Below are 13956 nucleotides of genomic sequence, written 5' to 3' on the forward strand. Positions count from 1 at the left end.
CTGTATGTATAGTGCTGTGTGTAGCATGTAACAGTGCCGTGTGTATAGTGCTGTATGTAGGTATAGTGCCGTATGTATAGTGCCGTGTGTAGTGCTGTGTGTATAGTGCCGTGTGTATAGTGCTGTATGTATAGTGCTGTGTGTAGCATGTAACAGTGCCGTGTGTATAGTGCTGTATGTAGGTATAGTGCCGTGTGTATAGTGCTGTGTGCAGCATGTAACAGTAAAAAAAAAAGGAATGTCCAGCTTCACCGAGTCCGTAAAAAAGCGTTTTCTTTATTCACAAACTTTAAACATGGAGGATACAGACTTCAGCACAACCATATGGGTAAGAATCTCAACGCGTTTCTGGAGACTAGGCTCATGATTAAGGGAGCCTAGTCTCCAGAAACGTGTTGAGATTCTTACCCATATGGTTGTGTTGAAGTCTGTATCCTCCATGTTTAAAGTTTGTGAATAAAGAAAACGCTATTTTACGGACTCGGTGAAGCTGGACATTCCTTTTTTTTTTTTTGGATTTTGTACGCCTGGACACAGCGGGTCCGTGCTCCCGAGGTTTGGTTGTTGAATCACGGGTGAGCTGGTTTATGTTCCTTCTTACAAAGCATGTAACAGTGCCGTGTGTATAATGCTGTATGTATAGTGCCGTGTGTATAGTGCTGTGTGTAGCCTGTAACAGTGCCGTGTGTATAGTGCTGTATGTATGTAGAGTGCCGTGTGTCGGTGAAGCCCAGTCCTTGTCATGTGTCCTCAGTACATTTTTGTCATCTACTCCTCCGGGTCGCCTACAGTAGCAGCACAGCCTGGCTCCGCCCACACACACGTGCTGGTCACGTGGTGATGACGTCACGGCAGGTCCTGTCTCCTACTCGGCAGCTGTCTGCGCCCTCCCTCCGCTGTCTGACGTTGGCGCTGGTCAGTTCCGTGTTTACACCCCGGGAAGGAGACAGGAAAGAGCAGGCAGAGAGCCGGGAGCCGCGGCGGCAGGAGGAGGCGAGCGTCCCGAGCACAGCGGCAGCGTCCGTCCTCCAGAGCAGTCCGGGGCGCAGGACATGCGGCGGCCGCTGGTGTAGCGCCCCATAGATTACACCGAGCACATCGGCAGCTCCCTCACACACAGCGGCATGTTCTCCCGCAAAAGTCATGGAGACCTCAAGAAATCTACACAGAAAGTTCTGGACCCAAAGAAGGACGTTCCCACCCGGCTGAAGCACCTGCGGGCGGTGCTGGGTGAGTGTCCCCGGCCACGGTGGCCATTGTTATCGTGGGCTGATCGCACAGTCAGTGGTGTCTGGTGTGCCCCCTGCCGGCCGGGCCGTGCACTGCACAGGTGCTGTGGTGTCACTTGGTTGTCATGGATTTAACCCCTTAGCGACGTTCCACTTGTTGAGAAGTAAACAATGCACCTCACCCCCGTCTGCTGCCCCCTGACTGTCTGCCCCTGCCAGTGATGAGCTGCCACTGTCCACCCACTGACGGCGCTTACTGTCCCCCAGCAGCGGGCAGCGTGTACGGACAGCGCCCTGAGCGGCCCTCCCTGTGGCCCCGGGGCTGACTGCACAGAGGTCTCCCCATGTGTGGAGGCTGCGGTCACTCTTCACCTCACTGGTGATCAGTGGTTGGAGGAGACACATGGCTGTTACTAGCAGAGTACCCCCTCCGGGGCGGCATGGGACACCCATGTAGGACTAATGGCACCTGTGCCACCATCTGACCATAGTGTCCTATCTCTCAGGCACATTCCATGGGAGATCAGTGCCCGCCAGATGTGGGAGCTGCACCCCTCTCCTGAAGAATGAGACCCCTTAACGCCGCTGATAAGCGACATACGTTCTGGAGGTTACAGGGTTAATCTGAAGTGCTATTAGTTTTAGATTAGAATTCCTAGTGACTGATCCTGGGGGTAACAGGCGGGGGCTGATGGCTCGTCACATCTGTAGCCAGTGTATTGTGTACATGTCACACGCTGTGCGCAGACTATGGGGTGTGGGCTGTGCCACATGTGATGGTGTGTGCCCGGGATTGGGCCTGCTCTGACCATCGCAGCCATACATCAGCTATGGCCTCCATTACTAAACCAGTCCCAATATTGGGCTCCGTCATTTCTGATGCCACGACGATGGCTGCAGACTTCTCTTCTGTTGCCACAACACGAAGGGCAGGACGGGAATAGGATGACCGCAATCTGTGGATCTGCTGCTATCTGAGCCTTCACTGTGATTAATGAGGTCCTGGCGATCAGTCCTCCAGCCGTGGTACATCCTGGGTGTCCTCCATGGAGAGTCATGTGATTGAGAGACCTCCATGTTGCCCCCCCCCCCCACAGTGTGTATCAAACCCTACGTCTCCGTATACCCTGCAGTCACATCTGTATGTTCAGGCCGTGTTACTTCCTTGAGGTTGAGCAAATGGTAACTGTAAAAACTGAATGAAATGTTGAAGTGTGGACGCTGGTCCAAATACATCGCTGCGGCAGAGGGTGAAGCACTATGTGACGTGCTGCTCTTATCTCCCAGCCTGCACATTGCTTCTCTAGACTGGAGCTCTCTGCTCGTCTCTAGGGCTCTGGTCACACTGCGTTGGGCTCAGTCTGCCAGCAGTGGCTCTTGCGTTTCTTATGTGGCTGTTTACATGAATGGCTGCCACAAAAATGCCCCATACAAAATGTAAATGTCTGTCTCACCCATTACCTCATCCTTACAGCAGAAATGTATCCAGTCCCCCAACTGTGCAGTTGTAACTGGGCTGTGGAGTCGGTATAAAATGGACTGACTGACAATATATAATACATTGGATACTGTGCAGGATGTGATGTCAATGTTTCCATAATAATTTGGGAAAGTTATTAAATGTCCTATAAATGTCTGTACTGTTCCTGATCTAAGGATCTCGTCTGTTAGTGGAGATGAATCTGTGCTGCACTTTATGTACATGCTCAGTAGTGACCAGTGCTGGGGAGTCGTGGATGAGATGAATCTGTGCTGCACTTTATGTACATGCTCAGTAGTGACCAGTGCTGGGGAGTCGTGGATGAGATAAATCTGTGCTGCACTTTATGTACATGCTCAGTAGTGACCAGGGCTGGGGAGTTGTAGATGAGATGAATCTGTGCTGCACTTTATATACATGCTCAGTAGTGACCAGTGCTGGGGAGTCGTAGCTGAGATGAATCTGTGCTGCACTTTATGTACATGCTCAGTAGTGACCAGTGCTGGGGAGTAGTAGATGAGATGAATCTGTGCTGCACTTTATGTACATGCTCAGTAGTGACCAGTGCTGGGGAGTTGTAGAGGAGATGAATCTGTGCTGCACTTTATGTACATGTCAGTAGTGACCAGTGCTGGGGAGTCGTAGATGAGATGAATCTGTGCTGCACTTTATGTACATGCTCAGTAGTGACCAGTGCTGGGGAGTCGTAGATGAGATGAATCTGTGCTGCACTTTATGTACATGCTCAGTAGTGACCAGTGCTGGGGAGTTGTAGAGGAGATGAATCTGTGCTGCACTTTATGTACATGCTCAGTAGTGACCAGTGCTGTGGTGTCGTAGATGAGATGAATCTGTGCTGCACTTTATGTACATGCTCAGTAGTGACCAGTGCTGTGGAGTCGTAGATGAGATGAATCTGTGCTGCACTTTATGTACATGCTCAGTAGTGACCAGTGCTGGGGAGTTGTAGAGGAGATGAATCTGTGCTGCACTTTATGTACATGCTCAGTAGTGACCAGGGCTGTGGAGTCAGTCAGGGATATTGAGGAGTCCGAGGTTTGGCTGACACTCAACAGTCCTGGCTGTGACATCATGTGAGCTGTGTAATGAGTGTTATTGCATAGGACTGCACCTCCCACAATGCAGGGCGCCAAAGCTCTCATTTAGGCTACAGTGTGCATTTGTTCTAGGGGTTGTCCAATTTTCAAGACACACATATATATTTTTTATTATTATAAAGTATATGATTTGAAAAATCCAAACCCCTTAAATGGATGTGTTTTGGAGTAAAAATTATTTTTGTGGTTTTATTTAAAATGTTACCCTGTTTGCCTTCTGTAGCCTCTCTATTGCTGGTTGCAGATGAATGAACTGAAAATCTGCTTATGACTCTTTTATCTGTCTTTTTCGGAGTTCCTCTCAACTGATCTGACAACAGATCAAATCAAGGTAGAATGTGTCCTGAAACAAAGTCAGTCTGTGTACTCGGAGCGGTGACTGAGACCGGATTCTGGCGGGAGAATAAGGATCATTTTCTCTCTGCTGTATTTGGCTGCGTGCAGGCACCGGACAGCATCATAACGCTGGTAAGCTGCAGAGTAACCCCTATCTGCAGGTTAACAGCGTTATTCCTGGTGACAGGTTCCCTTTTAACTTGTTTTTTTTCCCCATGGGCTTCAGATAGATCCATAGTGATCTATATCCTCTGTATGTGCCGGTTGTGTGTATTCCAGGGTTACAGGGGGTCGCCTGCTTGTCATCAGTTATCAATACTAGATTCACTCGAGATGCATCAAGAGTGCAAAAAAACAACAATGGCATTGTTGCTTCTTATTTCCATCACTACCACAAACTGAGGCTGAGAAATCATGTAGTGCTCTGCTCATGTCCATTACTAAGAAGCTGCTTCTTGAAAGTCGCCACTGGCTTTTCGGTGCATTAATGGAAATTAGTTTGGGGAAGTTTTTAACTATAAGGCCGGGGTCACACTGGCAACTTAAACGGACGAGTGCAATGCGATAAAAAATTGCATTGCGCTCGGACCAATGTTACACTATGGGGCAGCTCCCAGCAGCCGATTTTTTTTTTTTTTTTTTTTTTTTGTCAGTAGTTTCCCTCGGTCCGAGACAATCTCAGCATGCTGCGATTGTCACGGACACTCGGCTGACTCTCGGCTCACTCGCATCCATATAAGCCTATGGGTATGAGTGAGACAACGCACATCACTCGAATATCATCCGAGTGGTGTGCGCTAAACGCAGACCCCGGCAATGGAGGAGATGGAGAAATTAGTTTCTCCGCCTCCTGCGCAGCTGTGCTCCGATCCGCTCTCTGCGAGAGGCTCGGAGCACAGACGCATGACACTCGGCTCCTGCTCACAGCAGAGCAGGAGCCGAGGGTCATTAGCATATGCTCTCGCATCGGATGCAATACGCTAGTGTGACGCCGGCCTAAGGTCTAATGCGGCCATCACTCCGGTAAATAAAACTCAATGCCCCCTGGGCAGAAGTCACAAGAAGTGGACCCCCTTATCACATTATATAAGGAGGCGCTCGCCTTACCTTCATTCCCAGCCTTATTCTATCTGCCATGCTCTTTTTGTTCTTCTATGAAGTTATTTATGCAGTTATGCAAATCTAGTGACTGTTCTCCACCAATCTGCAAACCAAAGTGATCAGCAGATTGCACTGTGTGACTGCGTACAGACAATCTATTCTGTATGATGCCCAACATATATACAGTTGTGTGAAAGTGTTTGCCCCCTTCCTGATTTCCTATTCTTTTGCGTGTTTGTAACACTTAATGTTTCAGATCACCAAACAAATGTAAATATTAGACAAATATAACACAGGTAAACAAAAAATTTAGTTTATAAATGAAGGCCTTTATTATTAAAGGGACACTGTCACCTGAATTTGGAGGGAACAATCTTCAGCCATGGAGGCGGGGTTTTGGGGTTTTTGATTCACCCTTTCCTTACCCGCTGGCAGCGTGCTGGCTGCAATATTGGATTGAAGTTCATTCTCTGTCCTCCGTAGTACATGCCTGCACAAGGCAAGATTGCACCTAGTGCAGGCGTGTACTATGGAGGACAGAGCATGAACTTCAATCCAATATTGCAGCCAGCACGCTGCCAGCGGGTAAGGAAAGGGTGAATCAAAAACCCCAAAACCCCGCCTCCATGGCTGAAGATTGTTCCCTCCAAATTCAGGTGACAGTGTCCCTTTAAGGGAAAAATAGATTCAAACCTACAAGGCCCTGTGTGAAAAAGTGATTTCCACCCCCATATACCCCCGTAAAACATTAATTGTGGTTTATCACATCTTTGGGAAGCTGAGTTTAAATTCCCCAGCCACACGCAGGCCTGATTACTGCCACACCTGTTCTCAATCAAGAAATCACTTAAATAGGACGTGCCTGACAAAGTGAAGTAGACCAAAAGTTCCTCAAAAGCTAGACATCATGCCGCGATTCAAAGAAATTCTGGAACAAAGGAGAAACAAAGTAATTAGATCTATCAGTCTGGAAAAGGTTATAAAGCAATTTCTAAATCTGTGGGACCAAGATCATGTTTTCACACAGGGCCATGTAGGTTTGGATTTATTTTTTCCATAATTGTAACCTTCATTTAAATATTGCATTTTGTATACGTGTTATCTTCGTCTAATATTTCTTTGGTGAACTGAAACATTTAAGTGTGAGGCCGGCGTCACACTCAGCGTATAAAAATACGGCCCGTAATTTACGCAGAAAAGTCCCCAAAATTGTGGTCCGTATCTCATCCGTAGGCAGGGTGTGTCAGCGTATTTTGCGCATGGCATCCTCCGTATGTAATCTTTTTCACAGGCTTGCAAAACCGACATACGGACATACAATGGATCCATGTTCTCAAAAAATCAAAATCGTATATGAACTCGAGCCTGGGAACTTTTCAGAATATTTTCCCATGCTCGATCGAGTTCATATGAGGACATCCAGCAGAGGGCGCCTCACCGCAACTGAAGGTAACTACAGGTCATTGACCTTCTGGGTTGGCTGGGGGCAGATGTTTTTACCCGGGGGGGGGGCAATAACCATGGACCCTCTCCAGGCTATTAATATCTATTAATATCTGCCCTCAGTCACTGGCTTTACCATTCTGGCGGAGAAAATTGCGCGGGAGCCCACGCCAATTTTTTCCGCGATTTAACCCTTTAAATTAACAGCGCCCAAATTTTGCACATACACACTACTAACATTAGTAGTGTGGAATATGCAAAAAAAAAAGGGATATGAGATGGTTTACTGTATGTAAACCATGTCTCATATCATGTCGGGTTTGGGAAGGAGATAGCAAAAGCCGGCAATTGAATTACCAGCTTTTAAACTAATTATGATGTGCACACGTGTCCTGTAGATTATACCCACTGATATCTCTATAAGATGGCTCCAGTGTCTGTCCCATAGACGTAGCTCTTTAAAATCTTGCTAGTAGTAGGCATATATCTTCATCCACAGAATAGAAATATATTTACAACTGCTGAGGGTTCGTCTGCTAAGATCTTGATAACTTGGCTCCCAACGTGTGAGTGGAGCAGTTGTGAGCATGTGCAGCCAGCACTCCATTTACTGTCTATGGGACTCCCAGAGATTGTCACGTGCGGTGTTCCCCAGTCTCATAGACAGTATATTCAGCAGTGGTCATCTATATATACTGCTGCACCATTCACGCAAGGGACTCGGACCCCCATCCTCTGGAGCAGTGATAAATGTAATTAATGGGGGTACCCTTTTCTTAAGAGATGATGCTAGAATTCTTAAAAAAAAAAAAAAAAATCTCCTTTCTTGTCCATTTGCTGTGTTTGGTATCGCACTATAGTCCCATTCACTCACTTCATGCTACGTCTATGGTAGATATCTCCCCTCTCCTTTATCTATGCCGAGCCCCAAGTCTCAGTGTAAGCTGTGTATTGGTTGGCACAGCCTGTACATCAGAACAATGGATTCTACAGTCAGAAAGCAAACACGTGGTTATTCTAGAGCAGGGGTCGGGAACCTATGGCTCGCGAGCCAGATATGGCTCTTTTGATGGCCGTATCTGGCTCGCAGACAGGGGGCCCGGGGCCGGCAAGTCAGACGCCCCTGGTCACCGCACTATGTCCGCCTCCTGCTCCCGCACACTTCCGTCACTTACTTCCAGGGGCGGATTATCAGAGGGTCAATATGGGCGGTAGCCCAGGGCCCAGTGGTCTGGGGGGGCCCTGGGCTACCGCAGATTAACCCTCTGATAATCATTTGTGAATGCCGGCCCGTGCCGGCCGCCGCCGCCGGCGTTTATGTGCCCCCCGGACCCGGTGGGCGGAGAGAGGGGGCCGCATCGGGCCCCTTCTCATCTGCTCACCGGGCCCCTTGCAGCGCTGCGGCGGTTTCCTATTGATGTGCGGGCGCGCGCCCGCACATCAATAGTTAACAACAACAGCCGCCAGCCAATTGGAGGCTGGCGGCTGATGTCGGCCGCAGCGCACACGTCGCCGGCGTCTGACGTCATTGTCAGTCGCCGGCGAGTGTGCGCTGCTGCAGGGAGCTCGCCGCCTGGAGCGCGGACAGGTGAGGAGACTGCTTGTTTTTTTTTTTTTTTTTTTGGATCAGTTATCGGTGGACACACTGGGGGAGTGGGGGGCAATGCTCGAGGACACACTGGGGGGCAATGCTGGAGACACTGGGGCAGATTGGAGGACACACTGGGGGCAATGATGGAGACAGTGAGGCAGATTGGAGGACACACTGGGGGGGCAATGCTGGAGGACACAGTGGGGCAGATTGCTGGAGACAGTGGGGCAGATTGCTGGAGACAGTGGGGCAGATTGCTGGAGACAGTGAGGCAGATTGGAGGACACACTGGGGGGGGCAATGCTGGAGACACTGGGGCAGATTGGAGGACACACTGGGGGCAGTGCTGGAGACAGTGGGGCAGATTGGAGGACACACTGGGGGGCAAAGCTGGAAACACTGGGGCAGATTGGAGGACACACTGGGGGCAATGATGGAGACAGTGAGGCAGATTGGAGGACACACTGGGGGGGCAATGCTGGAGGACACAGTGGGGCAGATTGCTGGAGACAGTGGGGCAGATTGCTGGAGACAGTGAGGCAGATTGGAGGACACACTGGGGGGGGGGGCAATGCTGGAGACACTGGGGCAGATTGGAGGACACACTGGGGGCAGTGCTGGAGACAGTGGGGCAGACTGGAGGACACACTGGGGGGCAAAGCTGGAAACACTGGGGCAGATTGGAGGACACACTGGGGGCAATGCTGGAGACAGTGGGGCAGATTGCTGGAGGACACACTGGGGGGCAATGCTGGGGGACACACTGGGGGCAATGCTGGAGACAGTGGGGCAGATTGCTGGAGACAGTGGGGCAGATTGCTGGAGACAGTGGGGCAGATTGCTGGAGACAGTGGGGCAGATTGCTGGAGACAGTGGGGCAGATTGCTGGAGACAGTGGGGCAGATTGCTGGAGACAGTGGGGCAGATTGCTGGAGACAGTGGGGCAGATTGCTGGAGACAGTGGGGCAGATTGCTGGAGACAGTGGGGCAGATTGCTGGAGACAGTGGGGCAGATTGCTGGAGACAGTGGGGCAGATTGCTGGAGACAGTGGGGCAGATTGCTGGAGACAGTGGGGCAGATTGGAGGACACACTAAGGGCAATGCTGGAGACACTGGGGCAGATTGGAGGACACACTGGGGGCAATGCTGGAGACAGTGAGGCAGATTGGAGGACACACTGGGGGCAATGCTGGAGACAGTGGGGCAGATTGGAGGACACACTGGGGGCAGATTGCTGGAGACACTGGGGGCAGATTGCTGGAGACACTGGGGGCAGATTGCTGGAGACACTGGGGGCAGATTGCTGGAGACACTGGGGGCAGATTGCTGGAGACACTGGGGGCAGATTGCTGGAGACACTGGGGCAGATTGCTGGAGACACTGGGGCAGATTGCTGGAGACACTGGGGCAGATTGCTGGAGACACTGGGGCAGATTGCTGGATACACTGGGGCAATGCTGGAGACACTGGGGCAATGCTGGAGACACTGGGCCAGATTGCTGGACACACTGGGGCAGATTGCTGGACACACTGTCTGGGGGTAATATGCTGGACATACTGGGGCAGATTGCTGGACACACTGGGGGTAATATGCTGGACACACTGGGGGTAATATGCTGGACACACTGGGGGTAATATGCTGGACACACTGGGGGCAGGACTGGAGGCATGGGCAGAATGTAGACATGGGGCATGATTGGAGACATGGGGCAGGATGGATACAATAATAAAATAGACAATTGACATAACTGACAATGCGTTGTGTGACATGTCCAACATTCCAGCTTCTTTCTTCTGCGAATGCCTCAAAGCTGGCATTCTCTCAACATCAGGTGGGAAGAATGCCAGCTTCCAGTCATGCGCAGGAAAAAGAAGAAGCCAGACTGCTGGACTGATGTCATGCATCGCAAGCTCACAATGTAAGTTATTTATTTAATTTTTTACTGCTAATTACCATTGTTTCAGTCCAGTTGTGGCTTTATACAGCAGGGAGGAGCATTCCTTGCTGTACTAAGTGAACATTGGAGCGATTGATCTGTCAATGGCCCTTTAAACATATTGTACGGCTCTCGCGGAATTATATTTCAAAATATGTGGCGTTTACGGCTCTCTTAGCCAAAAAGGTTCCTGACCCCTGTTCTAGAGTGTGGGGTTCAGGTCACACCTGTTGTCTCTCTGTACAGGTGTTGGCTTAAGAAAACATCAGTACAACTTCATATTAGTCCTCATACAGATGTTCGTGGTTTTTTCCCTTCTAGACAAACCAGGCTGCTTTATATTGATGTGCAGGATCCTACATCATCCTTTTTTCTCGCATGTAAAAAATCCAAGTTTGTTTTACCCACTGACGACATTCGCATAGTTGTCATCCGTGTGCTAGCCGCTTTTATCATGGACCAATTCTCATGAATGGGTGAGTTTGATTCTCAAATAGGACCTTTTTTGACGGGGAAAATCAATTCTCATCCACCCCTATCACCAGAAAAAGGTCTTATGAAAAGCCGCATAGACTCTAGTGGGTAGATGATCTAGTAGGGGTTTCGGCTCTCTGGTAGCAGCTTGGATACATGGAGGGTGTTTATATCAAAACGGAATAAAGAAGATCAACCAGTTTCACCAACATGGTATTACAGGAACCTCTCAGGCTGCAGTACAGAGCGTCCACCACCTCTATCTTTCCCCAGCCCAAGTACACTCCTACTACCTGAGCTAGACAAGGTGCATATTTTTTTTTTCTAGGCCAGTGAGACCTGGACTGGCATATGGGAGCGACCTTTCCCACCCAGGCTCTTTTGGTCGCTCCTAAATCCCAGACTCAAAATTCAGTCACAATACAAACCATCTCAATAACACATATCTGCCATCCAGGACTTTACCTCCTGCTTTCTTACAAAGGTTTGTGATAATGCCTCGGTTATCGTGTCCAACAATAAAGCGGTTGTTTAATCAAAGACTGATGACTTTCCCAGCCCCACCGTCACTTTAAACCAATAAACCGGAATTACAGGAATCAGACACCTGCCAGTTGCTAAAACGAAGCTGTAGCAGTGCTAGAAATGCACAGAGTCCCTGCAGTCTCTTAGGAGGCCGAATGGGCGAGAATGCATGTCACATGACCGCTATTCCCGTCACCGGAAAATGTTCACAGTTCACAATACATGCGATGCGAGGGTTCACAAGTATAGAGTGACTGCAGACTTGTAGTTTAACACCAAACAACCCCTTTAAATATTGATCCTCTAAATGCAATGCTGTAACAGAGGGCTAACGGGTGCAGGCCGCACTGTATATGTGGATAACCTGGTGACAGGTCCCCTTTAATGACAAATCGGGGGAAGGGGGTACATGGCCATATGGACCTTATGATTGGATGTTCTGTATGAGGTTGTTTGTATTGAGTCTATGGGTATATCATTCTTGATTATTTATTGTACTTTTTTTTTTAAAGCTATTCAGAATATAGATCTAGAGTCAGAAGTGTTATTGACATTAATATACTCCGGTCTTGAAGTGCTTCTTATTGAAGTAATTTCCGTGAACATTGTCATTCATTATACTTATTGCATCATTTGTTTAATTCGAACGGTTGCTATTATTTGTTGCGTTATTGTGTTAAAGTACAAAATTTAAAGCCTTTAAGAAAATATAGATGGGTTATTTTTATGACACCCCTTTAGTTGTGTCCACTGAGAATAACTTTTTCATATGAAAACAAACTTAAAGGGGTTGTCCCATGAATAAAGTACATTTTAATTAATCGATCTTGTATAAAATTGTAGTATTCCAATATTTTATTATTTAAGAACAGTAAAAAGCATATGGACCAATGGCCTGATTTAAATTTGTAATAACAAATGATAAATAACTTTGAATAATACGGATGATAGTTAGATGCAAATGAAAGTGTCCCCAAACACAGTGTGATACCCCACAGTGAATTCCTCCACACGCACAGTATGATGACCCCTCTTTCAAACCTCCCCTGACAAAGAATTGTGACCCCATCACAGTATGACTCTCCAACTATAACCAGTATGATTCTCCAACTATAATCCCCACACAGTCCTCCATACAGTATAATGCCCACAAAAGTGTTACATACAGTGTAAAGGGCCCCACATAGTCCTCCATACAGTATAATGGGGTCCTGCATTGCCTTCCATACAGTATAATGGCCCCACGTAGTGCTTCATCCAGTATTAATGGCCCTAAGTATTGCTCTATACAGTGTAAATGACCGCACATAGAGCTCCATGCAGTATAATGGGTCCCACTTGGTGCTCCGTGCAGTGTGATGGGGGCCCCCCGCGCGGTGCTCCGTGCAGTATAATGGGTACCATAATGAGCCATTATACACTATCGACATACAGAATACCAATATACGGTAGTTAAGGTGCAATGCCCGATGTTGTGGGCCAAATGTAGTCGGGGGAACCCGCCTTGTGTTGCGGCCTTAATATACTCACCTAGTGGGACACAGTTTGACCTATATGGTGTAGACCTACCCAAATGCAAAATCCAGAAGCCCATGGCAATAAATGACTCGAGGGAATTGGTTTTAGCCCCAGTAATACATTTTGCGTGTGCTATTCGGTTAGACTCGTGTTATCTTGTGTTGGCGCATCTCTCATTTTAGGCCCAGGATTGTAGGGTGTAATGAGCTGGTTTATACTTGGTTGTATTTTCCATTATTTATTGGATTATTTTTAGCAAATGGCAGGTTATTCAAGGTTAATCAATAAAGTCTTAAAATACTTCCCCAGCTCTCTACGTGGCTGGTAGACGGACACATCACGTTCTCAGTAATGTGCCGGTCCATTGTCTGAACCCACTGTGCTAATGAATAAGTAATAAGAAAATGTCTCTCCAGATGACTTCTCTCCTGCACATCCTGATGCCCTTACACTCGGAGACATTACCACGGAAAGTTATTGGGACAGCGCTGGTCACATGTATGTACCTCCTCGCTGCTTAGCACATCTAGAGGTCCTGTCCCTGGTCATAGATGCCATTTTTACCTCCGTTCCTGGGATCTGGCTGTCTCTTCCCTTTATGTAAATCTATTCCTTTAACCTTAGGCTTTATTCAGACATCTGTGTAACACGGTCCGAGCATGGAGCACAGCGCGTGGACTGGTACAGGTCTTCTGACCGGAGTGTGACAGCCTGATGCATTTCTATGAAGCGTTATGCTCTGGTTCGGAGACCCACACCCAGTCCAGCATTGAGGTCTGTGCTTGGACTGTGTTGCGCTAACGTCTGAATAAGCCCTTAAAGGGAACCTGTGAATTTGATCATAGTGCCTGATGTGCCAGCAGGAGCTGATCAGTGATATGTATGATTATGGGAAAAGTTTCAATAAAGGTTGCGTTTTGGTCATTGTGTAACAATAAAAGAATGTTCTCCAGAGATTTTCTTGATCTCTTGGGGGACAAATTATGTAAAAAGAAAAATATTTGGTAGCTATATGTAGACATATTCATGTATAGAAAGATAGCTATAGATAGATCTACCATATGTTCTCCTTTTTTACATAATATATTGATTTTGGGAATATGAAATAAATAGAAAATTTGTTTAAAAATACAGCAAATGTAACCTAAACATAATTTAAACTTCTTCTTCTTATTTTTTTTAATATCTATTTTGAAATCTCTT

General features: G+C 47.8%; 1 protein-coding gene across 3 annotated transcripts in view; it reads left to right on the plus strand.

Moving 5' to 3' along the window:
* Positions 1 to 853: 853 nt before the first annotated feature.
* The window catches only part of RALGAPA2 (Ral GTPase activating protein catalytic subunit alpha 2), a 324975-nt gene continuing 311872 nt past the window's right edge, over positions 854 to 13956 (plus strand). For all 3 annotated transcript variants that reach the window (XM_069768931.1, XM_069768929.1, XM_069768930.1), the window contains exon 1: positions 854 to 1230. In XM_069768931.1, the coding sequence (XP_069625032.1) occupies positions 1125 to 1230 (106 nt within the window). In that variant the 5' untranslated portion in view covers positions 854 to 1124. The remainder of the gene's footprint in view (positions 1231 to 13956) is intronic.

This window comes from Ranitomeya imitator, chromosome 5 (genome assembly GCF_032444005.1).
Source record: "Ranitomeya imitator isolate aRanImi1 chromosome 5, aRanImi1.pri, whole genome shotgun sequence".
In the NCBI taxonomy this organism is placed as follows: domain Eukaryota; kingdom Metazoa; phylum Chordata; class Amphibia; order Anura; family Dendrobatidae; genus Ranitomeya; species Ranitomeya imitator.